Here is a 27,248-nt window from a genome sequence, read left to right on the forward strand (position 1 = left end):
CTTGAGTTCCAGTCCTGATTCCTTTAGTGATGAACTGCAACGTGGAAGTGTAAGCTCAATAAACCCTTTCCTCCCCAACTTGCTTCTTGCTTCCTGGTCATGATGTTTGTGCAGGAATAGAAACCCTGAATAAGACATTATTTTTGTCTTTCCAGTTTGTTTTAAGAAAGACACTATTCAAAACTGTAGGAAAGGTTATAAAATGACTAACTTTCATACTGAGGAAAGTAGGAGTGGATTTCCACAAGCAACCTGTTTCTTCATCGATTCAGGCTGGAAGTTCTGCAGTGAAGTTACTGGAGCGAGAGGTGAACATCCTAAAGACTGTCAAACATCAGCACATCATCCACCTGGAGCAAGTGTTTGAGTCACCTCAGGTAAAGTTCCATCAGGAGCAGCAGTTGGAAGGTTGTTATTATTGCAAAATGAATATCATTCCATTCCAAAGTAGCTCTCTGGGGCACAGTTGCTCATGTCCTTGGCAAAAATCTGTCACTAGAGATTGATGAGAACATTCTGAAGGAGTTCTATTATTGATTGTATAATTAGGTGTGTAATGATTAGATTGATGTCTTTAGTTACATGTTCTGGGTGGCACATTAGAAACAAATGTTTAAGATTAGAAAAATGTCATGCAAATCAAATAGCAAGTAGAGCTTCCTCAGAGATCCTGTCCTTCCCTAGCTGCCTTAGTCCATATACTAGAGACCATTTGGTTATTGCCATGATTAGCTTCATGATTAAATTGATAAGGTTTACCTGGCATAGTATAGAATATACTTTCTTTCCTTTTCTTTTCTTCTTTTTTTTTTTAATTATTTTTCTTTCATACAATACATCCTGACCTCATTCTCCCCTCCATTACCTCCCCTCAGTCTCCCCCCCATCCCTTCTCCCCCAGATCCACTCTTCTCCTCCATTTCCCTTCAGAAAACAACAGGCCTCCCAGGACTTTTTTTTTTTTTTTTTTTTTTTTTAGTTTATGAATTTGGGAATCACTTCTACTGCCTGGAAACATTATACTAGGCATGTGGACTGATTATCTGTTTCTTTAAATCTTGATCCCATTACTTGTTAGCCATGAGAACATGGCCAAGGTATTTAACTTCTCTCTGAGTAATTGTCTCACCTGTGAAGTGCTGAGTCATATGGCTATTGAGGGATTAAAGATTAGTGGATCTGTGGATACAATACATCCATGTCACCAGATGTTTGCTACTGTTCTTCATTTTCTTTGCCGGACTCAAAAGTAGGTACTAATAGTCAATTTGGGTTATGCATTGTACTTTATTAACTAACTGCTTGGCAACAGGGCCATAGTTGTCCTTTGTGGTGACCCTGAAGATCATACCCCTGGCCTTGTGCATATTTCATGATGCACTACTGCCACTGAGCTGCACCCTTCTGGCCTTGCACATGGTTAGTTCCCCAGCCTTGGCACAAAGCATATGCTGATTATCACTCTACTGAAGATTTGAGGAAGAATCAATCTCTTTCTCTAAACTCTCTCTCTCTCTCTCTCTGTGTGTGTGTGTGTGTGTGTGTGTGTGTGTGTGTGTGTGAGAGAGAGAGAGAGAGAGAGAGAGAGAGAGAGAGAGAATGCTTGTATGTATAGAGTTTCCTTCTTTGATACTCTTCCCTGGAAACTTTAGTTGTCTTGGTTTTTTCTGGACTCCCATCTCCTGAACTCACGGAGATTCCTCGGTCTCCAAGTTCTCCATCATGTACTCCTGTGGGCTGCACTCTTGGCTTGGCAGTTCCAAGCAGCTTCCTACCCTCACAGCATCACTGCTCTGCTCTGCAGGCTCTGATGCCACTCATTCCACAGATACCCTTCTCTCCTTATCATATCTGAATGACAGCTTTTCTTGCCCTGGGGTGACGCAACTTTTCTGAGGCTAGGACAATCAGGGCCTTACCTCATGGGCTTCTCTCTCTCACCAGCTCCACTCTATGCTGGCAAATGCTAATATCTGAAAACTATGTTTTATAAATATTTCTATTTAACATATTTAAGCAGAAGGGCAAAGTGGTCTGTTACTCTACCACCTATACAAGCAGAAGCCCAAATACTCAAGAGTTTGAAGGCAAGAGAACTGGTAATCTGTGGTTGTCTTTTTCTATATTGCTTGATTTTGATTCACATGAGCTAGATTTGCCCATAAACACACACTTGTCTAGACTTTCCACTGAAACTATTCTAAGAAGATGGATGACTATCTGGTTGTACACTGTTGATTAGCCCCTCCAACTGTGTAGTGGTTTCCCGTAAGTCTAACTGTGCTCTAAATATGCATATAATAGGCTTGAGTAATATACTTTATCACTATAACTTTGATCAGCATACATTTAACATTTTTAAAGATTTATCTTTTATTTTATGTCTGTGTACTGCCTGCATGCAGAACCCTCAGAGGCTAGAAGAGGGTGATAGTTCCCCCCTGGAACTGGAATTACAGATGCCTGTGAGCTGTCATGTGCTTGTTGGAAATAGGACCTGGGCCTTCTGGAAAAATAGCCAGTGCTCTTAACAACTGAGCAGTCTGTCTGGCCCCTCATGCATTTTAAAATTGATGTCAATTTGTATCATAACTATTGCTAATGCAACTTCCCCTTCTAAGTACTCCACTTACCATTTTATGTTCCTAGCCACCCTGCAGTGCTGTCAATGAAAAAAAAAGTATGACCCAGTTCAAAAGCTTATTTGTCAGATATTTCAGACAGTTTGAAATCCTAAAGCAGCCTAGAATTTAGTGAATCAGAACTGTGGGTCTAGGAAGAAAGATATTTACCTCTTTTCCTGCTTTAATGCATACTGACTGAATACAGAAGTTGAATTAACTGTTCTTTCAAGAACAGAACCAGACCCCCAAATCTTCAGAGCAACAAAACTCTAGAATATATGTTAGAATGGGGACATGGAGAGTAATTGTGTCTGATGGCAGGCCCATGAAAAAGGCATGCCTTTTAGCTGAGGAGAAATCTTTGACTCAGTAAGTGGCTTTACTGTGGGATATTTAAAGACATTTTACTATGCCTGCAAAGGAATGACAGACACAGGGGGCATTTCATCCCTGCTTGCTCATCGCTGTACCCGCCCACTCACTGAGTCCTCGTGTCTCTTTTCTGGCCCTTCTCATACATTTTCCTTTCCCCCATGATGGTTAATATTATAAGCCTGATGGAAGCTAGAATCATGTGGAGACAAACCTCTAGGCATACTTGCTAGGGATTATCTAGATTAAATGAGCCTTTGGTCATGCCTGTGAGGGATTATCTTAACTAGGTTAATTGAAGTGGGAAGACCCACCCAATGTGGGCAGCATTATTTTATGGGCTGAGGCCCTAGACTGAATAAAAAGAAGAAAGTTGGGGTCAGTGAGAAGGTTTGGTGGGCAAAGGTGCTTGCATCCAGGGCTAATGACATGAGTTGGGTCTACATGGTAGAAGAGAACCAAGAAATTGTCCTTTGATCTCCATAGGTATGCTGGGCCATACAGGAACACACACACACACACACACACACACACACACACACACACACACACACACACACGCACACACACGCACACACACGCACGCGCGCGCGCGTTTTAAAATCAGAATTTAAAATCATTCAAAAAAGAAAGCAAGCTGAGTACGAGCTCTTCTTGTTCTCTGCTTCTTGGCTGTGCTGTGGTATTACCTCTGCTGTGCTGTGGTGTTACCTCTGCTGTGCTGTGGTGTTACCTCTGCTGTGCTGTGGTGTTACATCTGCTGTGCTGTGGTGTTACCTCTGCTCTGCTGTGGTGTTACCTCTGTTCTGCTGTGGTGGCTTTTCCATCATAATAGACTGTGCCTTGAACTGTGATCTAGAATACACTTTAAATTACCTTTTCCAGGATAGGTTATCATGACTGGAAAAGTAACCGAGAGCCACCTCCCTTCCTTGTGTCCAACCTGTGCCTCACAGATGACCCTAGTAACATGCCCAGCCTGTGAGCTCAGTCTGGCCTTCTGCCTGTTTCTACAGGGACCATAAATGAAGTTTTCTACATTTCCAAACAAATGACAATATTTAAAAGACTAATATTTCTTTTTTTTTATTTTCTATATTCTTTGTTTACATTCCAAATGCTTTCCCTTTTCCCAGTCCCCCCTCCCCATATGTCCCATAAATCCTCTTCTCTCCACTCATTCTCCAATCACCCCTCCCTTTTCTCTGTTCTGATATTTCTTAACATTAAAATCACACCAAATTCGGCTTCCTGGATCTGTAAGCACAGCGTTGTACTGTTCATGGCTGATGTCAAGGCAGCTTCTGACTGTATTCTTATAAAAGGGACCATGTCACCCACAGATACTGTGGGTGTTTACTGTTAGGTTTGGTCTTTATAGAAAAATTTTGCTGAGTCCTGCTGTACATTCATATTGTAGTGTTCACCTAGAAATGAAAACTTGACATTTTACAGCTTCTACCTCAGGACTCCGATTTAAACACCCCCAATGCCTTGTTTCATGGGGAGTTTGGGGAGTCCACAGCCTTGAGCGTGTTATCCAAGGCTCTGTACAAACTTGTTCCAACCTTTCCTTGTTAGCTTCATCCTTCACCATATTCCTCTTTCTACGTCACAGCTTTCAGTATTATTAATACAGATCTATGTGTTATTTTAATGCTGCCCCGTTCCAGGCTTTAGGGGCTTTGTGCACTGGCCACCAGCTCTGCCTGTTTTTCTTCCACTTTCCATGCTAAGAAATAACTGCTCACATGTTCAGTCTGAAGTCTTCTCCCTCAGTGAGCATTCTCTATTCAGAGGCTGCTGTCTTCCGCAGGGCATGCTGGCTGTGACTACGTATCACATGATATTGTAACTCAGCTGAGTTCCTGAGGTCAACACTATGTCACTTGCTCCTCTGCTCCTCTTGTATTCAGGACAACAGCCTATATATAGTAGATAAGACATTTTCACATTAATAAATTAAGATTGTGAACATACTTTTGATATCTAACATACATAACCTCATAACTTTCTCTTGTTCTGCCTTTTACATCTGTAATGTCAGAAAATGTACCTTGTGATGGAGCTTTGTGAGGATGGAGAACTCAAAGAAGTTCTGGATCAAAAAGGGCACTTCTCGGAGAATGAGACAAGGCTGATAATTCAAAGTCTTGCGTCAGCCATTGCATATCTACATAACAAGGGTAAGAAGAGGACTGTGTTCCTCACTGTCTCTCCGAATGGGAATACATCCCTATTGTTTCAGTGGGATGGTCTTGAGGACTCATAATCACATTGGTAGAATTTGGTAATGCAAGTATATTTTCCATATTTTCCCTTTTAATTGTATTTATAGACATTTTAATTAGCAACAATGCAATCATGAGATCATACTATCCAAGAAAAGCAGTCATGATCATTCTTATATTAGAAGTTTAAAATTGGCTAATTTGATAAAAAAAAGTAGATAAAGTGAAATTTCCCAAAATATTTGTATACCAATGTCATTAAAAATGTATATGTTCTAGCTTTGTAAAATAGTAGGCTTCAGTTTTAGAGTATCTTGGGTTCAAAGCAGAAGGAACAGAAGTTTTCAGTGCATACCTTGGTGCCACATGTGCAGAGGGACTCACATTATGGTACTCTAAACTGTATATTTTACATTAGAATTTTTTTTGTATTTTATTTGTATTTTTATTATATTCAACACAATATATATTTATATACCAATCATAAAATAATGGACATGTTATTAATGAACATAAAAAGATAAAAGTCTTCTTGTTTGTTTCTTTTGTTTTTAGTAGAGCTTAAAATCTTGGCTCTTACTGTGGTACAACCCCCAAATAAGAACCATTTTTAGACATTGGAGTTCATTGTAATAAGGCTGTACTTGAATGTCCCCTACATCACCAAAGGATTTTACCTCCATAGTAGCTAAGAGTTGACAGTTCTGCTGCTCCAAGGAATGAATTTTAGGCACAATTATTTGGATACAGATTTCCTGCTATAGTCAAAGTTATTTGACTTGAGTGATTGTCATCATTCTCAGCCCATGGGGAACATGTTACATTCATTTAAGAAATGGTGTATGTATTAAGATGGTTTGTCCCTGAAGTCATTCATCAACTGTTTCAATGAACAATGGTTCTGCTTGGAGGGTGGCACAGACATTAGGTGAGGGTAAGATTCTGTTTCATTGGCTGTGATGATTTTGAAAAGCATTCATCTCAGAAACAGTAACTTATAAGGTCATCTTCTTCAAAATTTATACAATAATTACAAATATCAAGCAAAACATTGTCTCACTCTTTGTTGTTCTCTTAAAAGCCACCTCCCAAGTTGTCTACATTTCTTTTGGCTGATTTTGAAATATGTAAGCTGTTCTGAAAACCATAGTATAGTATAAAAACATCAAATAAAAAATCCTACTTATAGAGAGGCTGAGAAAGGAAAAGCATGATTTCAAGACCATTATGAGTTACACGGCAAGACATGGCACGTACAAAAAAGCAGAAAGTGTATATGGATTGCACAATATTGGACATATCTTTCCAATTACCAAAAAAGAGAGACCACTGAGTGACAGCCAACCAATTTCTAATTCCTCATATTTTTGAATTCCAATAGATTAGGATATGTTGGTAATATTAATTTTTATATTAAGAGATATTAAGGAAAAGTGATTGTTACTTCCTGTTATTTTTGTTGTTAGAGGTGAAATTATGTTTGTGTGGATTTGTAGAAAGATTACTTTCTTGCTTTTTCTAGGGTGTAGCTTCCCTCTTTGTGTTGGGATTTTCCATCTATTATCCTTTGTAGGGCTGAATTTGTGGAAAGATATTATGTAAATTTGGTTTTGTTATGGAATATCTTGTTTTCTCCATCCATGGTAATTGAGAGTTTTGCTGGTTATAGTAGCCTGGGCTGGGCTGACATTTGTGTTATCTTAGGGTCTGTATGACATCTGCTCAGGATCTTCTTGTTTTTATAGTCTCTGGTGAGAAGGCTGGTATAATTCTGATAGACCTGCTTTTATATGTTACTTGACTTTTTTCTCTTACTGATTTTAATATTCTTTCTTTGTTAGTGCATTTGGTATTTTGATTATTATGTGATGGGAAGAATTTCTATTCTGGTCCAGTCTATTTGGAGTTCTATAGGCCTCTTGTATGTTTATGGGCATCTCTTTCTTTAGGTTAGGGAAGTTTTCTTCTATAATTTTGTTAAAGATATTTGATGGCCCTTTAAGTGGGGAATCTTTACTCTCTTCAATACCTATTATCCTTAGGTTTTATCTTCTCTGTGTCCTGGATTTCCTGTATGTTTTGGGTTAGGATGTTTTGTCTTTTTTTTTTTTTTTTTGCATTTTCTTTGACTGTTGTGAAAACATTTTCTATGGTATCATCTGCACCTGAGATTCTCTCTTCTATCTCTTATATTCTGTTGGTGATGCTTGCCTCTATGACTCTTGATCTCTTTCCTAGGCATTCTATCTTCAGGGTGGTCTTCCTTTGTGATTTCTTTATTGTTTCTAGTTCTATTTTTAGATCCTAGATGGTTTTGTTCATTTCCTTTGCCTGTTTGATTGTGTTTTCCTGGAATTCTTTAGGGACTTTTGTGTTTCCTCTTTAAGGGCTTCTACCTGTTTACCTGTGTACTCCTGTATTTCCTTAAGGGAGTTATTTATGTCCTTCTTAAAGTTCCCAGAAATCATCTTGAGAAGAGATTTTAGATTCTAATTTTGCTTTTCTGGTGTGATGGTGCATCCACAACTTGCTATGGTGGGAGAATTGGGTTCTGATGATGCCAAGTAACCTTGATTTCTGTTGCTTATGTTCTTACACTTGCCTCCTGCCATCTGGTTATCTCTATTGCTACCTGCCCTTGATGTATCTGACTGGAGCCTGTCCTTCCTGTGATTCTGGGATCCTGTGATCCTGTGATCCTGAGATCCTGGGTGTGAGTTCCTGGGAGTCAAGCTGCCTCTGGGACCCTGAGATCCTGGTGACCATGCTCCTGTGTTCCTGTGATCCTGTGATCCTGTGACCCTGGGTGTGTAAAAACACCTGCCAGTGGATCTTCCTCTGGGTGTTTTGGGACTGGCTTCAGAGTTTGTATCTAAGGTCTGTGCAGGTCACCTACCCAAACTGGAAGGCTTATTGGTATTTTTTAATCCAATTGGTTTTGACAAGTGTATAAGAACATTATCCATTAAGGGATAATTACCATGTGGGATAATTTAACAATTCTTTTAAAAATCACATTTAAAAAGAGGTCTACTTATTCTAATAGCCTTGCTGTCTCCATGTCACCGCTGCCCCTTTGTTCCATACTCTTCTCTCCTCTCAGGTTCTTAGGTGTGACTTTAGAATGTTCTCGTTTTACACATGAGAAAGTACTTGTTCCACAAAGGTCAGTAACTGGCTTTGAGATCTCAGCTTCCTCTGCACCTACAGTATTGTGCCCATTCCTGTTGTTACAGAGAAGAAGGGATTAAGAATCAAGGCCCCTGCACCTCCAGGGTCTTAGGCTAGTGGGAGAAGGAGATGGAGTAAGTGTGGTAATTTCTTAATGGAGAGTTGTGTAAAGTATGGAGAGCACAAGTGTATGTCAGAATTACATTGAGAGATACAGACTCAAGCAAAAGAGAATGATTTTAGGTGAGGAAAGGCTTGCCAAGGCTGAAGGCCATGCCTTTGTCAGTTCTCTCTTGTAGGGTGATACATTTTTTTTTTCCCAGTGTAGTTCTATAAAATCCTAACAGCATTTTTTGGGGTGTGATTTTTAATTATTCTAAAAAAGGGTGATAATAACCAAGATAAAAATGTGGGGTTCTAGGGTGCTTTGACTCATCAAGGATGAAAACATATGATAAAAATACATTAATTAAAATGGTATGTTATATATAAGTGGAGACTAGTAGAGTAACAGAATCTCTAAGAGTTCCACAACAAAGTCTGGGTCATACATGAGAACTGTATGTGATTAGCTGTCCTTGTCAGTTCAGGTCCAGTCCAGCTGCATTTTCCTACATGTTATACACTTAACTTTCTACAACTTGACAAATGCTTGTTGTGGCTGTGAACTCAGCCAGTTATTTGCAGAGGAATGTTTAATACATTATTTTAATGTACATAGAAATCTCACTTCAACTCTGACCTGTTCAACAAGAGATTTGTGTTCCAAGATTTGCATTTTTTATTTTAACCCATGAATAGTCAGAGAATGTATGATGATATTTTAGAAAAATGTAGTTTATCCACATGAGTGTTAAAATGTTTATGCTGACAGTAACATTAAACATAGGCACAATCCCCTATTTAGAGACCTAAATAGGGTATTGGATACAGAAAGCCTTTCTGGGCTTGTGGTGTGGCCCAGATTGCCTTCATTCTCCTAGGAATACTCAGCCTCAGGTAGATCCCTTTCTGCACTCACTGGGCTGAGACACTAGGTTTGCACAACAGGGAGCATGCAGAGATGAGAAAATGGCTTCTGATAGAGATGTAGAGAAGTAAGTAAGTAAAAACAGCAGAGGGAAGCACCCCACGGCCTTCCCTCCTCCTGTTCTTGTCAGCCCTGTCTGTGTCCTCCCTAGCCTTCTGTTGCTCACCTTGCTTGTCTTCTTTTCTTGGTAGATATAGTGCACAGAGATCTAAAGCTGGAAAACATAATGGTTAAAAGCAGCTTTATAGACGATAACAATGAAATGAACTTAAACATAAAGGTAAGAGCCTAGAGATACTACAAAATACTAGCTGCAGACATCTTAGATACATTTTGGTGACTTTTAAATATAAGCCATTTGTGCTAAGAAGTTAAAAATTTACAAAAGAAATTGTAACTGATGAAAATAATTTCATGAGCTAAGTGATGCTACCCAATGTGTTTTTCAAAATGCATATTCCTTTGGATAGTTCTAAAGCATTAGTTAATAGCAAGCAAACAGATGCTCCGAATTTTAATTAATTTCAAAATTATGTCTGGTAATTAGATGTAAATGTGTTACAGATTTAGAGAAAAACACACCTTGGCTGTGCTTTTGATACTAAATTAATGCTACAGTCTGAATTTCTCATTGAAATTTTTCTTGAGTATTAATATTTATGTCTTAACCACAATTAACGTGCCAAGTGTTTATTCTTGAAGATTTTATTCAAACTAAGTGTTCCTTAATGTCAAATAAATGATGGAATACATTATTTATTACTTAGCACTTTAATAGTGGCTGCTTTCAAAATATGTGCAAGTGTTAACTTCAGACTCAAATGTGCCTTTAAGTTGTGGGTGCTGAAGCTAACTCTGTATGCAGTATAAACAGTCTCAGCAACACCGCTGCTGCCCCTAGTGAATGTTCTTTCTTGTTCTACAGTAAACTCTATGCAGGCAGGAATTTCGGCTATTTTATTCCTTGATAGATTGTACAGGAATGTCTGAAACAGAATATGATCAGTTAATTTTCGGTAAGCTAGTGACTCAGTGCTCTCCAAATAATGGAAGGAGATGAAGGCTTTAATATATTTCGTATTTGTAGAGATGTTGTATGGAGAAAGATAGATATCATATGCCAAGTGGTATATTTATGGAAACCTCTGGAATAATTGATTCAAGGCATGCTGATGCACACTTGTATTCCCAGCACCTGAGAGGCCAAACCAGGAAGATGCCATGAGTTTAAGGCAAGCCTGGCTACTTTGGTCATCTGAGCTGCAGAGTGAGACCCCATATCAAAGGAGAGAAAGAGAGAGAGAGAGAGAGAGAGAGAGAGAGACAGAGAGACAGAGAGACAGAGAGACAGAGAGACAGAGACAGACACAGAGAGAGACAGAGACAGAGAGAGAGACAGACAGAGACAGAGACAGAGAGACAGACAGAGAGACAGAGGGAGAGAGAAAGGGAGAGGGAGAGGGAGGAGAGGGAGGGGGAGAGGAAGAGGGGAAGAGAAAGGGGAGAGAGAGAGAGAGAGAGAGAGAGAGAGAGAGAGAGAGAGAGACATGGGCTGAATGTGACTTGGCAATCTGATGTGTTAACTAAGGGCCTTTCCTTGCCCTTTGTCAGGTATTGTCAGGTTTGAGTTTAGTGTGAATAGAGACTCTGAGCTTTGCTTGTATGATGCAGAAGTGAGCCATGTTTCTACTGTGGGTACACGGCATTCCATTTTGAAAGACAACCAAGGGTACACTCCAAATATTTAATAACTGAAGGTGTAGTTACTGATCTTTAGGGTGGAGCAGGGGACTGAAGTTGCAGCAAAGGCCTTCAGCCCATCTGTGGCCAAGCCATGTAGAAGTGGGCCGTTTTCTCCTTCTCATTTGCTTAATTTTAAATAGTGTAGTAATATTTTAATTAGTATACTCTAACTCACAAGGAAAATAATAATGATGAAAACAAAGTAGTCACTAGTTATACATAGTTTAAAAGTCTTAATGAGTGTTGATAAGGATAATTATTTGGATTTAAACAGTGCTTTCAGTGGCCCATAACTCTATTATCAGAAAAATAGAGAATATAATCCAAGGCTAGACTGTATTTTGCAATGCAGGAACTTATAAATAAAAAATCTTTATTAAGAAGTTAATAAAAGGTGTGATCAGTTAACATCATGGGTTCTCTGTATCAAGTTTCCTTTCCACCTAGAGAGGATGGGTAGGCAGAGAGGGCAAGTCAAGTCTTTTATTATGATAGGAGGAAAAGCCTATCCCCAGGAAGTGGACAGAAGTCACTGGATGACTGAGTCCATGTGTCTGTTCTTAGGTGACTGATTTTGGCTTGGCTGTGCAGAAGCATGGCTCCAGGAGTGAAGGCATGATGCAGACTACATGTGGAACTCCTATCTATATGGGTAAGTGAGGAGACTGGAAATAGGTAGAACTCCTGCAGGGTGTGGTAGCCTGTGATCCCATCATGTGGGAGGCTGAGACAGGAGGATTGCCATAGACTCCACGGTGAGCTCTGATTCAAAGACTCACCATACCTGTGGGCCACAGCACTTTATTATCCTGTCTCTTTCCACCATTTCCCCTCTCATTCCCAGTAATTCCCAGTGCTCTCCATTACCACACTCAGCTGTGCCTGAATTGTACGCTGTGTGCTCATTGGTGTCTTGTGTTCCATGGAATGGCTTAGCTACTTTATCACGCTGTGCTTGTATCACTAGTTTATCTGTTTTTATTGCTGAAAAGTATACTTCGTTCATTGCTTTTTTTGCCTACTTGATGCATAAAGTTTTTAAATTGTTTTATCTTACAAGGGAAAAGGCTACTTTAGATTCTGTTCATATCCTTCCATTGGCAAAAGACATCTGGTCTGTAGTTACATGGGGAAAATATATCCTGCACCCTGAGCTTTATGCCTGCTTATTAGTTGTCTACACTGATAACAAGTGAGAGAACAAGAGGGAAGACAGATGGTTGCGGAGCTTTGCTGACTTCCTAAATGGCTCCTTGGCACAAATACTCTGGCTTCTGCCTCCCTGAGGGCCGGGGTGACAGTGCAAGTTGAAATGCCCCTGATAATTAAGAAGACTCTGAAGAGTGGAGGCCAGGAGTCCTAGGTCCCTGCTCTGGGGTGCTGCAGTAAAGGACAGCAGCCTGAGTTGAATCTGACTTTGGAATTCGCCTTCATGATAGACACAGCCGTGGAACAACTTGCACTTTGATGGTTCTGTATTTTAAGCCTTACTTGCCATTAAGGACTGCAAGAACACACTATAATTGCTAAAAGAGGAGTACTGTAAGGTTTCAATTATTTGGAGACAAATTGTTCAACTTGTGAACTATTAGAGTTCTCCTGTGTATGTTTTGGCTTCTGTTCGTTGTTTTCCACTCCTTTTAATGATAGAGAGTAAGAAAATTAAAATTCCATTTGCTTTTAGTAGTTGTTATAAAAGTGTGTGTGTGTTTGTATGTGTGTGTGTACAAGTATGCAAGCACAAGGCCAGTGTGTTTGTGGAGAAGACTGGGAGTATTCTCTTGATAAGCACATAGCTTTCCCATAACACTTATAAAGTAAAACCCTAAAACTTCATCTTTAAAGCAAATGCTATGTTGTGAACCCCTGTGTTAGCAGAGAGCGGAGAAGGGACTCACTCATCCTTGGGCCCTCATCCTGCACTGGCCATCATTCGTGTTTGCCCTAGTCTTAGGGGCGTGTGCTTTATAGTTCAGTTGTCTTACCTAGAAAATGTGGGAAATAATACATATTCTGTCATTATAGTGTTGTGAAATTACAAGCATTATCATTATTCTGCTGAAGTGGTTTATAACCACAATATTAGCTTTTCTTTGAGTTCAGATTTGCACATATTTGCCTTGATTTAAATAATATTTAGCAAAGTTGTGTGTTTCCCTCTTTTTGGGGAGAATCTAAGATATTATTGTCTTATTATAACTATGCTGTATTTGTAAAATCACACAATCATTTCATAGGAATAAAGAATTGCACATTTAGCAAAGCAGTTTATGCCATCGTCCCATTAGGAGCTAATTGATAGGAGTGAGGATTTGGTGACATCAGTTGGAAGGCCGGTACATTATTCATTCAGCATCTGCTGTTGGCTCTTTTTTCCCTCCAGAGGAATAAATTACAAAACACATCAGCACATTTTTCATGCTTTGTGTTTAAGCATTTAAAAGTAATTTATTGTATTATTAATACTACTTTATTTCTACTTATTTGGCAGCACCAGAGGTCATCAATGCCCATGACTACAGCCAACAGTGTGACATTTGGAGCATAGGTGTCATAATGTACATTTTGTAAGTAGCTTCCTGAATGCCCAGTGTAAATAAAAGTGAAGTCTCTGACTGTAGATTGACATAGATTTTAAATTAAAACTAAGCAATATATTTTTAAAGGAGTCATTTAAAATCCAACGGGGCTGCATCCCGAGGGCCTCTCGCTAGGCCTCAGGGTCGCCTCCTAAGTATTTGTTTACTTTATACATTCACATCGTTCAGTTTTGCTTCGCACTAATCTACAAATGCAACAGTGTCCCACATGTTCTCAGCTAAGTGGAAATCTGTCCTCCCTGGTCCCCTGCCGCAGCTTAGGGCTTTATCTGCAGCCCATCAGGAATAGGGAATTGAGGCCACCTGGCCCCAGTGCTGCGGGCACAGCGGGGACTGGGTAGAGGTTGCTTTAGGATTAAGAGAGTGTGTTGTATTCTCAGTTCCCACAGCCCCGTGAACGCCTGCATAATCCTTGCTCGTCCTTCCCTCTCACTCTCATGATTCAGTCAAATCCTAGGTCCGGAAGTGTTTGCCTGTGAGGTGCTGCACCCATTCCTGGTGAGAACATCTCCCCTTCTCTTGGCCCTATCGGTTCATCTTTCTGGCTGTCTTTCCTGCTTCTGCTCATCCTCCACTTCATCTGCTGTTCACACTGCTCTCAGGGTTGTCTGTCTATATCATACTCTTTTTGGACTAAAGCCCTCTGATGATTACTCCTTGCTCTAAAAAGTTATCAGAATATTTGACATGGTGTGACCTAGCAAATCATTTAACTTTAGCTTCTTTTTCCAGTCTTGGGCTGCATGTGTGTTTTCATGTACTTAACTTTTCTGTGATGACTCTCTGCTACTCCTTCTCATGCGCACTCTATGCACTCTACATTGCATGGTGTGTGTGTGTGTGTGTGTGTGTGTGCCGTGAGTGCTTACCCTTTTCATCTTTGAACTTCTCTCCCAGTTGGGCCAAACGCTAAAGCTTTCTATTTCCCTAACTTCTACCTTACCATGTAATATGCATTTATTATGTATAAACTTTCCTGCATTCCACATAGGATTTAAGACATCATTCAAAATAGTAACCCCCCAATGCCCCCCCCCCACATGCCCAATACTGCTGGGATGCTAGTTTAGTTGTTAAGTGCCTGCTTAGTGCACAGGAATTCCTGGTTTTATCTCCAGCATTGTATATTGTATACACCAAGTGTGGTGGTTCATGCCTGCAATTTCAGCTTAGGGAAGTGGAGGCAGAAGGATAAGAATTCCAAGGTTACCCTTGGCTATGTAGTCTAGTCTATTCTAGGCTGAGCTACATGAGACCCTGTCTCAATGTAACAATAGCAATGCAAATATAGAAATATTTAAACATTAAGGTTTGCTTGTACATGTGTAGCTTTGATAGCGCTCATTGCATGGTAATATTATAATATTCTATCTTATCTGTTTCTTTGTTTTAAGTTCATGGAAGTTCAAATTATCCATCTTCTGGCATCATTCTTCATCATTCTCTGGCATCTGATATAACAGTCAGCCCATATTAAGTGCTCAATACACACGTTAAATTGAATTAAGTGAATTGTCTAAGAGGTGTTCTGAAAAGTTAGTGACTACTGGTCTTGTCTTTCAGCAATTCCGAACATTTTAACGTCGATGCAACGTTAGTTTTATGGTCATGCTGGAGATTTTGCTATGCACCACCTCTTCCATATCATGTCTAAATACTAACATCAATGTATAACATTTTCACAGTTGTGTGAAATGGAAGATGGTTGGTCCACATGCATCATTGCTTAGACAGCATGGAGTATGAAGGAATTCATAAGGCTTTGATCATTGTTTTGTGCCAATTACAATCATGGTGCAAATATCCAGAGTTTTGTCAATTAAAATGTAACTATTTTAATAAATCTTTCATACTGTTAAGAGTGTATACATAACAAAAGTCCATATTGATCTGCATAATGAATCATTACAAAATCTGTATGGTGTTTGCTACTTTTTGAGATTGCTATTAAGGAAAGCCAAGCATATTATATACCTTTTATTTTTTTCTTCTTTCTTAAATATCTAACTTGAATATTTCTGCTCCAGAGTGTAGCTTCACATCATTGTAAAGGCATCTTCCTTTCTTTGCAGAAGATTCTCACTTAGCTCACCAGTGCCTACGTATTAATCTGTTTGAGCCCCATGGCACTATAGATAATTCCCTTCACCCTGAGCACAGCACATTACCTTCTCCATGAGGGCTATTTTCTTGTTTATCAGTTAACTTGGATTCATTTCTACTTAATTGGACAATGATAACATACATTCTCAAGGTGAAATTAACATATATAAATACTCTTTATGGCTCCTGCCCTCTGCTGTCCTGATTCCTATGAATGGAACAGAAAATAATAGAAAGCATTAAGAGGCATCTTTCATGTCATGGCTTCCCTTTTCTGGATGTGCTAGGAAATTGCTGTCATAAAGTTCCATATGCTGCTGATTGACCAACCATTAGATACATTTTGCGTAAATAAAATTGCAAAGGACAGAAAAAAATGGAAAATTTAAAATATAGCCCTTAAGCTATAGTTGCATGCAGAAGCTGCTAAGAAATTGGGACCCATGCATATCGCTGCTTGATAACAGGCTCAATGAGCTGAGCCTTAGCTAGCCTGTGCTTGTTATAATAGATAGTAATTGTCCACACAGCCATTTCCCTGGTTATTTTCTTTTTGTGTCCTATGGCTTTTAAAATTCCATTTTAAAACTAAGCAATAATAAAGCAAGTAAGAAGAAAGAAGTGTCAGAATGAGCTTGAGAAATAAAAAGTATAAAAGTGAGAATTTGTACAACAGCTTGACAACTACTGATCTGCCAACAAGAAGCCCTTGCAGGAGAAGCTCTCTGCTCCAGCCTAAGGCCCTCACTGCTAGGAAAGTTCATCTTCACTGTCATGAAAAGTACCAAAATTTAGCTTGGTCAGAAAATGTTCATATTTGGATTTTTAGAATAAAGCTTAGAAAATACAACTGAATAAAGTCAGTGAAAACATGAAGTGTAAAAGACTCAGGCTTTCTTAGACTGGGGACAGAGCATACTTTGGCAGCTGTAATGGAGGAATGCCCTTTGGTTTTTAGTGAAGGTGGAAGGTATGTGCTTGAGAGTTAAGTCCTTGGCAGGCAACATGGCCATTGCTGTGTCACCTCCTGCTAGGATGTCCCTGGGCATAGCTGTTGCTTGTCTTCAGGGTTGTCCTATGATGATGATGATGGTACCTGAGAATAGACTCTGAGGCACTGAACTCAACTCAGAAGTATACTGTTACAGTTCTGGCCTAGATCAGCTAATAGAATCAGCTTGGTTGGCTTTCCCCAAGCTCTGCTAAAAAGAAGCTATCAAATAGATCCTGTGTTATAGATGCAGATGGGCCATGCTTGCTTCAACCAGAGTGTTTGGGTTGTACTGGTGCTGATGTTTTGCTTACCCAGCATCCACCCTTTCTTACTGATGATTTCCTTCTGACTTTCTTCTTTTGAATACTACTATTGAGGACTTGTGCCTCTTTTAATCCCTTTCAGCTTTGCCTCAGAACCTATAGAAATTTCCAGGGTTAGTCTCTAATTTTATTGTTACCATTACTAACATTTGATTTAGTATTTACCACGCACAAAACTCTTGCCTGGCCATCACACTCTGATGAATTTTGGTAGTCTCTGATAACCCATGTGCTTCCATAATGGTGTACAGTATGGACTTCTAAGTGGCCTTCTCTCCTTGCTTACGTCACTGTTTCTGTCCATTTGTCCTTTCACACATTCCTGCCTTGTAACCCTTTTATCCTAGTATCTCCCAAACCTGCAGAAGCCTTGGGGCATTTGCAGATCTGAGGCCTCAGTGCACAGGCATTCCTCTACTGTGTCATTTCTCTCAGCATTGAGAGGAGACCAGCTCTGAGCTTGGATGGCTCCCTGGCGTCTACGTTCAGCCAGAGAGCCAGTCCTCTCTCCTTCCCATCTGCTACCTACCAAGTATCACTGCTTCCAAGTCCTATAGAAAGTTGATTTGTGATAGTCTTACACTGAAAACATTTGAACAAAATGACTGCCTTTGTTTAGACTGTGTGGAGAGCCACCCTTTTTGGCAAATTCAGAAGAAAAGCTCTTTGAATTAATAAGGAAGGGAGAACTACAATTTGAAGATCCAGTCTGGGATTCTGTAAGTGATTCTGGTGAGTATTGACTTGTTATTATTTACCAAAGCAAACAATTAATATAAAGAAATCATTCACTAATAAAACTGTTGTAAATATCTGATTAGTCATAAATATACTTTAGAATTCAACAATATTTGCTTGTGGAAAAAGTGATATCTTTACTTGTGATTATCCATGGTTAAAACTTCCACAAAACAAAATAAAACTAAACTGAACTAAAAATATCAATTAAAAAATTAAAGTAGAAACTTAGTGTTTTGAAGCCAATTTTTACTATAGATCATTAATCCAGGTTATCCATCAATGAAAGGCATTCAAACTTATTTCTTTATTCGATATATTTTTTATTTACATTTCAAATGATTTCCCCTTTTCTTTGGCCTGTGTGTTGATGATACTTGCCACACTTTGTATTATGCAATCATAACCCAAATAAATGGGAAAATATATAATTTTTGTTTTGCCTTGTTTTTGTTAGTTGTATTGTAAGATGTCTCTCTCTTTGAGTTGTCTCAATTTTTTTTGGCTCATCTCAGATTTTTTGATTCAAACTATCCTCCTTTCTCAGCTTCTTAAGTAGCTGGGGCTACCAGCCTTTGTCACCTTGACCAGCTGGTGTGTGTGTGTGTGTGTGACATTAACTGAGGTTAATTGAAATAAGATTTCATGATTTTCTCCCCTTTATTTGCAGCAAAAAATGCTTTGAAACAACTCATGAAAGTAGATCCTGCTCACAGAATCACAGCTAAGGAACTTCTAGATAACCAATGGTTGACAGTAAGTTATGACACTTTTTTTTTTAAAAAAAACTTTTTGTCTGACATCACTCATTTTACACGGTCTTGTAGTCTTAAAACCGTCAATTAGCTCCATTTTCTGACAAGTTTAAAAGGAGTAGTGAGTCTTGACACATTTCCGAAATGGGCATTTCCAAATGGTTACGACTGTCACCACAGTTGCTTGTATGTATTTATAGACATTTAAATGAACTTTGTTCTTTGTCATGGATGCTTCATGTCCAGTAGAACGGAACTGAGAAATGTCTTATGAAATTGATGCAGAGTGAAGCAGATGGGACAGGTTCCAGATGTGATGCTCTAGAACTTGTTATAGTTCACTCAGCTCTCTAGGAACAGATAGTCTTTGGGGGGACCTTGGAAAACATGTCTCCAAATGGGCTTCAATACCTAGGATGAAATATTTATTCATTTATTTGCATGTTGTACCATTAGACTACAAACCTTGGGTGTAGGCACTTTGGCCTCTGCATTCCTGTACCTGAACAGGACCCAATAATAGAACTTGAAGGAGGTTGCTATGAGTCTTTAGCTGGAAACCTTGCTATCTAGTTGAGTGTCTTTATTTCCCAGATTTCTGTGTTAGTCACCGTTGTCACCTAATGAGATGTGAAGGAAGTATACAATCTCTTAGTGGAGCAGGCAAGGCACTCTTCCAGACTTTCCTCTTTCCTGGTGAGTTGGAATGTGATGGCTGGTGATTGAGTAGCCATGCTAGACAACAAAGCAGGACTACAAACTGGGGTTGGTAAACAACTATTAAATACAAAGCCCTACGACTTGAAGTTCACAGTTACCATGCCAACTCATTCCAGAGTTTTCTATTTTAATATAAAGCTTTTTGTTTTTAATCTTTAGGACACTTTGAAATATGCAAGCAAGCCTAATCCCACTTATTACAATTATCAATAAGCAATGAATTACTGAATACTGAGTGATTTCTTTTGAGTGACTAATCACTAAGTCAGTAGGTCCATAGAGATCTCAAGAAAAGTCTTGAGACTTGATACTAGAAGTCACAAGTGCTGTATGAGATAGTTATTGTCAATATCCACTAAAAGTTAAGTATTTATTCAGCTAGGTACTATGTTAGGCACCAAGCATACAAATGCAATTATATTTGAACTGAAAATTATTGTGTAGTTATATTCTTAAAGTCATTCCAGTCATGAGATGGGCAATGACTTAGAGACAGAGAATTTGGTAAATATTGAAGAACCATTCTGAGAGGTGGTATCAGTCTAAAAAGCATAGCAATAACAGAAACAAAGAAAAATACATGTGAGAGACAGGTTTTAAAACTGTGACTGAAAGGTTTGCGGATGGACTCAGCAGCAGGGTACTTACACGGTGTGTCAAAACCCTAGGTTTGATATTGAGCACTGAAGAAAAAGGGTGAGAGTTGGAGGGGCTGGGAAATGTGAACCATAGACTATGATGATGGAGCACATGAATGACAACGACATGGGGGATGAGTGAATGAGATCTAGTGTTTGCTGTAACAGCTGGTAGAGCATGCTTCCATTTGTCAAGATGAGGACAGCTATGGCAGAGTAGATTCCTCCTGTGGTGAGTCAAGAGCTCTGAATTAGGTATGAAAACATTCAAATGCTGTGAGACAGGCAAGTAGGCATGTCACACAGATCAATAGATATAGGTCAGGAACTGTGTGATCAATAGATATAGGAAAATCATGAGTATGTAGATGCAATGGAAAACCACTGGGCTGAGGAGATAAATTAGGAAACAAGCAAAGACAGATGAGGCCTGGATATGTTTAGATATCATAAATATATTATGGTATCAGTTTTTAAATTCTCTAATTTTCCTTTGACAAATTTGAGTCATTTCTTTGAATAACGGCTCTTTTTTTTTTTTAAGGCTAAAACCTAGTTTTCAATCAAGAGTGTATTATATCTGCCCTCTTCTGTAACTATTTTGATCTCTTCTGGGATTCTATGCTGTAATTATTTCTGGCCTAAAGTAATTGTGCAAATGAGTTAGCTGCGAGATCATTGTAAAAATGTATGGAGTAGACTTGTGGTACAGGAAAATAAAGAGTTGTAAAACAGATGGTATGCCTTAGAATTTATCTCCTTCCAGCATCGCACAACATTCGGGTTTGGCCATTTAATTATTTGTTTTCTAATTAGTACAGCTTTATTTCTGGCTTTGGTCATTTTTCCAGAAGTCTCCATCTTCAAGCCTCTAACATTTGTCTCTCTGAAGTCTTTGCCAAATGGATAAAAAGTGACAGATATTGTGTACTATATTGGACTCTCTTAAGTTCAGTGTATGAAATTTAGAATGCTGGCATTTTACAAACTTCTGAAAGGCGTGACTCGTTTCTTCCTAACACTTGATGTCTTCCTTCCTGCAATTCATGTCTTCTGTTTGAAATAGTCTAAAGAGAAGAAGATGGTTCCCCCAGAGCCTCACTGCTTCATAGCAGAGCCTGTTTTTCTCAGCATCTATTGCTCAGTAACATTTTCTTTTCAAAGAGCTTTATTGGACAAAAAGTGTCTGTAGTTTAGCCTATGTATTGTGCATTTTGAAGCATGGTTCATATCTTAAAAGTATTCCAAGAAAAAGAATTATTTTTCTGTACACATTTAAGTGAGCAGAATTTCAAATAAATGTAGGTGCCACCCTGGTTTCAAAAGCTGAATGGTTGATGTGAAGAAAGCAGCCGAGATGGCTGCTCCAGCAAGGGCAGAGTTTGAAGAGACCTCCTCTGGCTGCCAACATGTGGTTATTTTCTGTGTTAGCTGCTTCGCCCTTCCTCTTTCCCATCAGCCTCAGATCAGGGGATGGACATTTCTTACTAGACTATTTCAGTGGCCTCTTGTTTTCTTCAAATACCTAGGTCACAGGTTAACACCAAGAATTTACATTTTAAAAACATATGTCTGAGGAATCTCTTCTGTCTGCTTACATTTTAAAACCACTGGTATAAATTAGTTGAATTATTTTTCTTCTGTGGCTTGTGAAAAGATAGCTCCAAGTTCCAAGCTTTGTTAGAATTTTTCAAACATGGGTAAATCCTTCAACATGTTTTTAATACATGCTGCTAGGTCACAGACTCCCTAGCAGCCCCTTCCTCTCCTAGAAACTAAGCTCATCTCCCCCTGTGACTCTGACTCTCTCTCTCTCTCTCTCATACAGAGTTGGTAAGAAAGGATGCTGTGCTATGGCCTTTGAATCTCTCCCTCTTGCAACTACAGGATAAGTTTGTGGTTGTACCTAGTCCTGCCTCTGTGTCTGCCCTTGACTTGTTGCCCAGGCCAGCCTAGATCACATGCTATGAAGCTTGCCCCCACGCTCCTATTCATGAGTCAGAAACTCCCTTTGTTCTTTGGAACTAAGGATGTGTCTGTCCCTTCAGTGCCCCTGTCACATGACATGGGGTGTTTTTTCTGCTAATGTAGCTCCTCTTGTAATTTGAAGAGAAGACTGTTTTCAAGGTCTTGTCATGCTCCCTACGGCCTGATGCTCTGACTTGTCTGATGCTCTCCCACTCAAAACTGGATGATGGCTGTCAATGGTTGTGAGGCCCTCTCTCTTATAAGCTTATCCTCATGGGTCATTTATTATGTGTTAACTCCTTACCACAAACTTGCTATTCTTTCTTTACTGCTTAATACCCACCATCTGTCAGGCCCTGCGCTAGATAATAAAATGTAGTAAGCACATAAAAGGCATGGTCTCTGACACAAAGAACTTACAATGTAGTAAAAAAAGAAAGAAACAAAAAAACAAAGAAAGAAAGAAAAGAAAAAAGGCCATATGTAACATGTATGCAAGAGGGCAGACACAGGGAATGTCTAGATGATAGGTAAAGGGACAGGTGTTCAGAAGCCAGGAGGTTTAATCTGACAGGCAGATAAGATGCTGAAGTAAATGAGTGGGAAAGGAAACTGAGGAAGAGAAGATAGCTGTGAAGGGATTACATCCCAGGTCAAAGGTTTTGCCTTCATTCCATAGTGAGGAACAATTGTGGGCAAGGCCAGCTTGTCAGGTGGCTTATTTTAAGTGAGTCAACATCCATTAAATACCAACCCATATCTTACCAAAGACAAACCACATACTCTCTCCCACAAACCATTTCCCAGGGGCTGAAGTGAGCACTTTGCTGTGGCCATGCTCTGCAGAGGCTCTGGTCACCATGGTCGGGACACAGTTCTGGGATAGTCTCTCCCGGTGCATAGACAGGACCTTTGTTCATTAATTTACAAATTGTTATTCAAGCTTTAGCCCTTAGCTTCTGGCCTTTAGCCTTGATAGACACACCTGTAGGAGGATGGAAATGTGCTGCCTAACTAATTATGGGCTATTTTTCCCCCATATATTTTCATCCTAAACATTGTAAAATTCCTTCTGCCATTCTACTACATAGTTTCTTTTGAGTTCTGAATTATTCATGCATATGCATGTATAAATGGACATGTTGTTGTATCCTAACTAATGAATCTTTCAATAAAATTGTGTTACAAAAAGGGTCATGAACTATGATTTAGTCAGTATTCAGTTATTGATACATACTCAAAAATGAAACATATTTATTGAATAACTGCTACATACTGAGGAGGACCTGAGGGCTAGTCTGGTATAGTCTCTGCCTGTGGATTCTCCACAGTCTAGTAAAAGATTTAAAGCAAAACAAATCTTGTAAGAAAGAATCACACATCCTCTTGTTTAGTGGCAGTATGCAATTGGAGAATTACTGGAATAATACTTTAAGTTTATCACAAGAAAAATAACTTTAAACCTAAAATTTATATCCATCCAAACAGTCATTGACATAAATACAAATAATGACAGTATTTTTAAATATACATGACCTCTGTGAGTCAGCAGAGAGGCCTACACTTAGCATGCTAGATGGAAAAGTTAGAAGAAGCTGGTGCATGCGAGTTGTTATGTACCTGATGTAAGGCTTCCTTAGGAGCACTGGGGAGGGAGGAAGAACATGAACTCTTGAAAAGATAAAAAAGGAGACTAATAGATATCAGAGTTGAAATACTGAAAGATCTAAAGAAGATATATCTTCATCTGTCTATCTATCAATCTATCTATCTATCTTTTATCTATCTATCTATCTATCTATCTATCTATCTATCTATCTATCTATCTATCTAATCTATCTTATTCTTTTAGTCTATATATTATTATAATATATACATAATATATATTATATAGGGTAGGACAGTTGAAATAGTCAATTCAGATGGTACAAATGTGCGAATTTAGAAATAATTATAAATAATTTGATTTAGATGCCCATTTAAAGATAATTATAAAACTGAATTTTAAAAATCTAGCTACTTATAACAAGCACATTTGTGTTTTTAAATCTGTTATTAAATTTGTTCTTTGACTAGTCCAACATGTATATGATGCAATCTGATTTCTTGAACTTAAAATGTCAGGGGGATGAAACCCCGAGTGGAGTAAAACAAGATACAATTATTTGGAAAAGTAAGACTTGAGTGTGGAACTGTGCCAAGCAGGGCACAGAGGCAGAGCAGACTGGTGGGGCAGTCTTCCAAAGGATAAGCAAACAGATAGAATGTTAAGAACATTTTTGATTTAGTTATTTTATTTTATGTGTATGAGTGTTTCCCCTGCATCTATATCTATGTGCTCACAACCCTCTGTGACTCTAGTTCCAAGGGATCAGACACCATCTTCTGGCTTCCTGGAGTACTGTGTGCATGTGGTGCACATACATACAAGCTGGGAAGCACTTACATGCATAAGATAAAAATGAATGAATCTTTAATGCAAAGTATTTTTCTTATAGATTTGTGTTGTAGTTCTCTATGTATTCTAAATATAAGCCCTTTGTTATTTATATTTAAGCACATACACGAATGTATATATATGTATATCCTTTTTAGCGCTGTCTTTGGTGAACAGTTAGAACTTTAGTTAAAATTCCATGTATTATTTTTTTCCTGTATACTTAATAGACTTTCTGTCCTGCCCAATTTTTTTTACTTACTCCAGGGTCATGAAGATGATCTTCTAAGTCTTCTGTAGAAGATTGTCTAGGTTTAGCCTCACAGTTATATTTTTGCTATGTTATTACACACATATTTTAATATATAGGAATCAAAGTGAATGATTCATATCCCTAGGATGGGATATCCAATGGTCTCTGCAATGTCATTTTGAATGAAAAAAAATGTAAGGTCTGTTGCTCATTTTATCAAGTTAAAACAGCTAAAGAAACATTCCACTTTTAATGCACACAGGCATGATTAAAATATAAACAAGACAACAGTCCCCTCAGGAAGACAGGGTAGAGGAAAACCATGTAGATGGATGTAGTTTAGTATCCATTTCACCTTGTGTAGACACAGCTCGGAATGCCTTACATTATAAATGAGCCAAGAAGTGAAAGTAAATCTTTCAATGGATTAATGATGAAAAGACATTTTGAGCAACAAAGATATAAATTCAGTTCCAGTGTATACAAAGCCCAAGGAAAAGTATTTAGAATCATATAATAAATCACAAAATGATATTGAACTCTCTATCTTCAAATAATTTAATTATGTCTTTCTTCATTTTTCAATGGAAGAAAAGACACAAAACATCTCACTTTTAAAAGATTTTCCACCAAGTCATTAGGTTCATTTGCTTCCCAAATCCCTACCCAGAAATTTTGGATGCGAACTATGCCTTCTTTTTCTTGGTAAGTGAAAGAGGCTGACTTAAGGGAAAAATCATGGAGAAGGTTACTACAAATCCAAGCTCAAGCAGACTGAGGGTGTGAAACTGATTCCTCAAGCCATCTCTGCACACATGTCCCTTGAAAAGCCTCCTGTACAGCCAGGTGTGTGCGCACCCACTTGGAAGAGAGTTGGTTTGAAACATATTGAGTTTGAAGGCTCAGCTTTGCCTCTAACTAGAGGTTTTCTGCTGGCAGTTGGAGATGTGCCTGTTTTTTAAAAAAAGATTTATTTATTTATTTATTTATTTATTTATTTATTTATTTATGTTATATGTGTGAGTACATTGTAGCTATCTTCAGACATGCCTGAAGTGGGCGTCAGATCTTATTACAGATGGTTGTGAGCCACTATGTGGCTGCTGAGAATTGAACTCAGGACCTCTGGAAGAGCAGTCAGTGCTCTTAACTGCTGAGCCATCTCTCCAGCCCCGAGATGCACCTCTGTACTACAGTCATTTCCCAGGCTCCTTCCTCCTGAAGAGTAGGAGGGCCAGACATTAGCCTCATTTGAAGCTACACTTGTGAGAAGTCAACGACATGGCTGTTTACCTTAGTGCCACTCCTACCACCCAGGCCGTCGGGGTAATGGATCATTCTGTCTTTGTGTGGCTTTCTACACTTTACACATGCTTTTTTGCAGCTGCTTACATTGCTTGTTAGTCATATGAAGTCCATGTTATGGTCCATGGTAAATGGTCCACCATTTAAATGTAAATGGTGATCAAAACAGGAAGCTGATATTCTACCCCCTCTCAGCAGAGATAATTACATGTGCTTTTTATGCAATTTTATGTGTACAGATTGCACAAATAGGTTCATATCTTGTAAACTGCTCTTTTTAGTTTAATCTATATTGGGAAGATTTCCTTATTAAGAAAAAAGTGCAATATTATATCTCAAATTATGGATGTTCTATATTATTTTGTAAATTTCTCCCTCTGAATATGAAGTATATAAATTGTTTCAGATCTTTCTTGTTACAATCAGTGCCACAACAAATGTTCTCAAATAGCATATCTATGGAATAAATTCCAAATGATAAAATTACTGGCCACAGAGACTGCATTATACATTTTGATAGGCTGCTGATAATTTGCCTACCATAGGAAGGAAGTAAATGGGGCTCCCTGGGTCTAGGGAGAGTGCGCAGCAGTTAAGAGTGCTCATTCAGCTTTTGGAGAAGATCACAGCTCCCAGCACCCACATTGGGCAGCTCACAACCACTTGTAACTCCAGCTCCAGGAACTTCATTAATCTCTCCTGTACATTGCTGGACTTGTGTGTGTATGTGTGTGTGCGTGCACACGTGGGTGTGGGTGCGCGCGCGCGTGCTCACACACATATGCACACACATATACATATCCTCACATGTATACACACAGACACACACACATAGACACACAGATGTATACACATGTACTCATACACAAGCATGCACATATGCCCATGTACACACACATACACACCTAAAATTAAATCCTTAAAGAAAGAAAATTTGACTACACAATCATGAATGTAAGCTATTATCACATTTTAATTTATTCACATTGTTTAGTAAAATTCAGCATCTCATTATTTGGATTGGGCATTATTAACTGAAAAAAATCTATGTTCAAACATCTCTATCAAAACCCTAAATATAAAAACTTCCTAGTCATTGTAGATATGCATAAAGATGAAATATATTTAGGCCACTGTTCACTTAATATATTATAGAATGTTAGAAATAAGAAGATAGCCAGGTTGGTAGTGGCGTTGTTGTAAGTAAACATTTACCAAAGCTGGTTTCCATAATCCTACCTTC

General features: G+C 38.7%; 1 protein-coding gene across 2 annotated transcripts in view; it reads left to right on the forward strand.

Annotated features, from left to right (window-relative positions):
* Positions 1-27,248, forward strand: part of Stk33 (serine/threonine kinase 33) — a 92,842-nt gene that overhangs the window by 21,171 nt on the left and 44,423 nt on the right. For both annotated transcript variants that reach the window (XM_052155171.1, XM_052155179.1), the window contains exons 5-11: positions 273-377; positions 5,044-5,182; positions 9,620-9,708; positions 11,736-11,823; positions 13,663-13,738; positions 17,811-17,923; positions 18,600-18,685. In XM_052155171.1, the coding sequence (XP_052011131.1) occupies positions 273-377; positions 5,044-5,182; positions 9,620-9,708; positions 11,736-11,823; positions 13,663-13,738; positions 17,811-17,923; positions 18,600-18,685 (696 nt within the window). The remainder of the gene's footprint in view (positions 1-272; positions 378-5,043; positions 5,183-9,619; positions 9,709-11,735; positions 11,824-13,662; positions 13,739-17,810; positions 17,924-18,599; positions 18,686-27,248) is intronic.

Source organism: Apodemus sylvaticus, chromosome 1 (genome assembly GCF_947179515.1).
Source record: "Apodemus sylvaticus chromosome 1, mApoSyl1.1, whole genome shotgun sequence".
NCBI classification, from domain to species: domain Eukaryota; kingdom Metazoa; phylum Chordata; class Mammalia; order Rodentia; family Muridae; genus Apodemus; species Apodemus sylvaticus.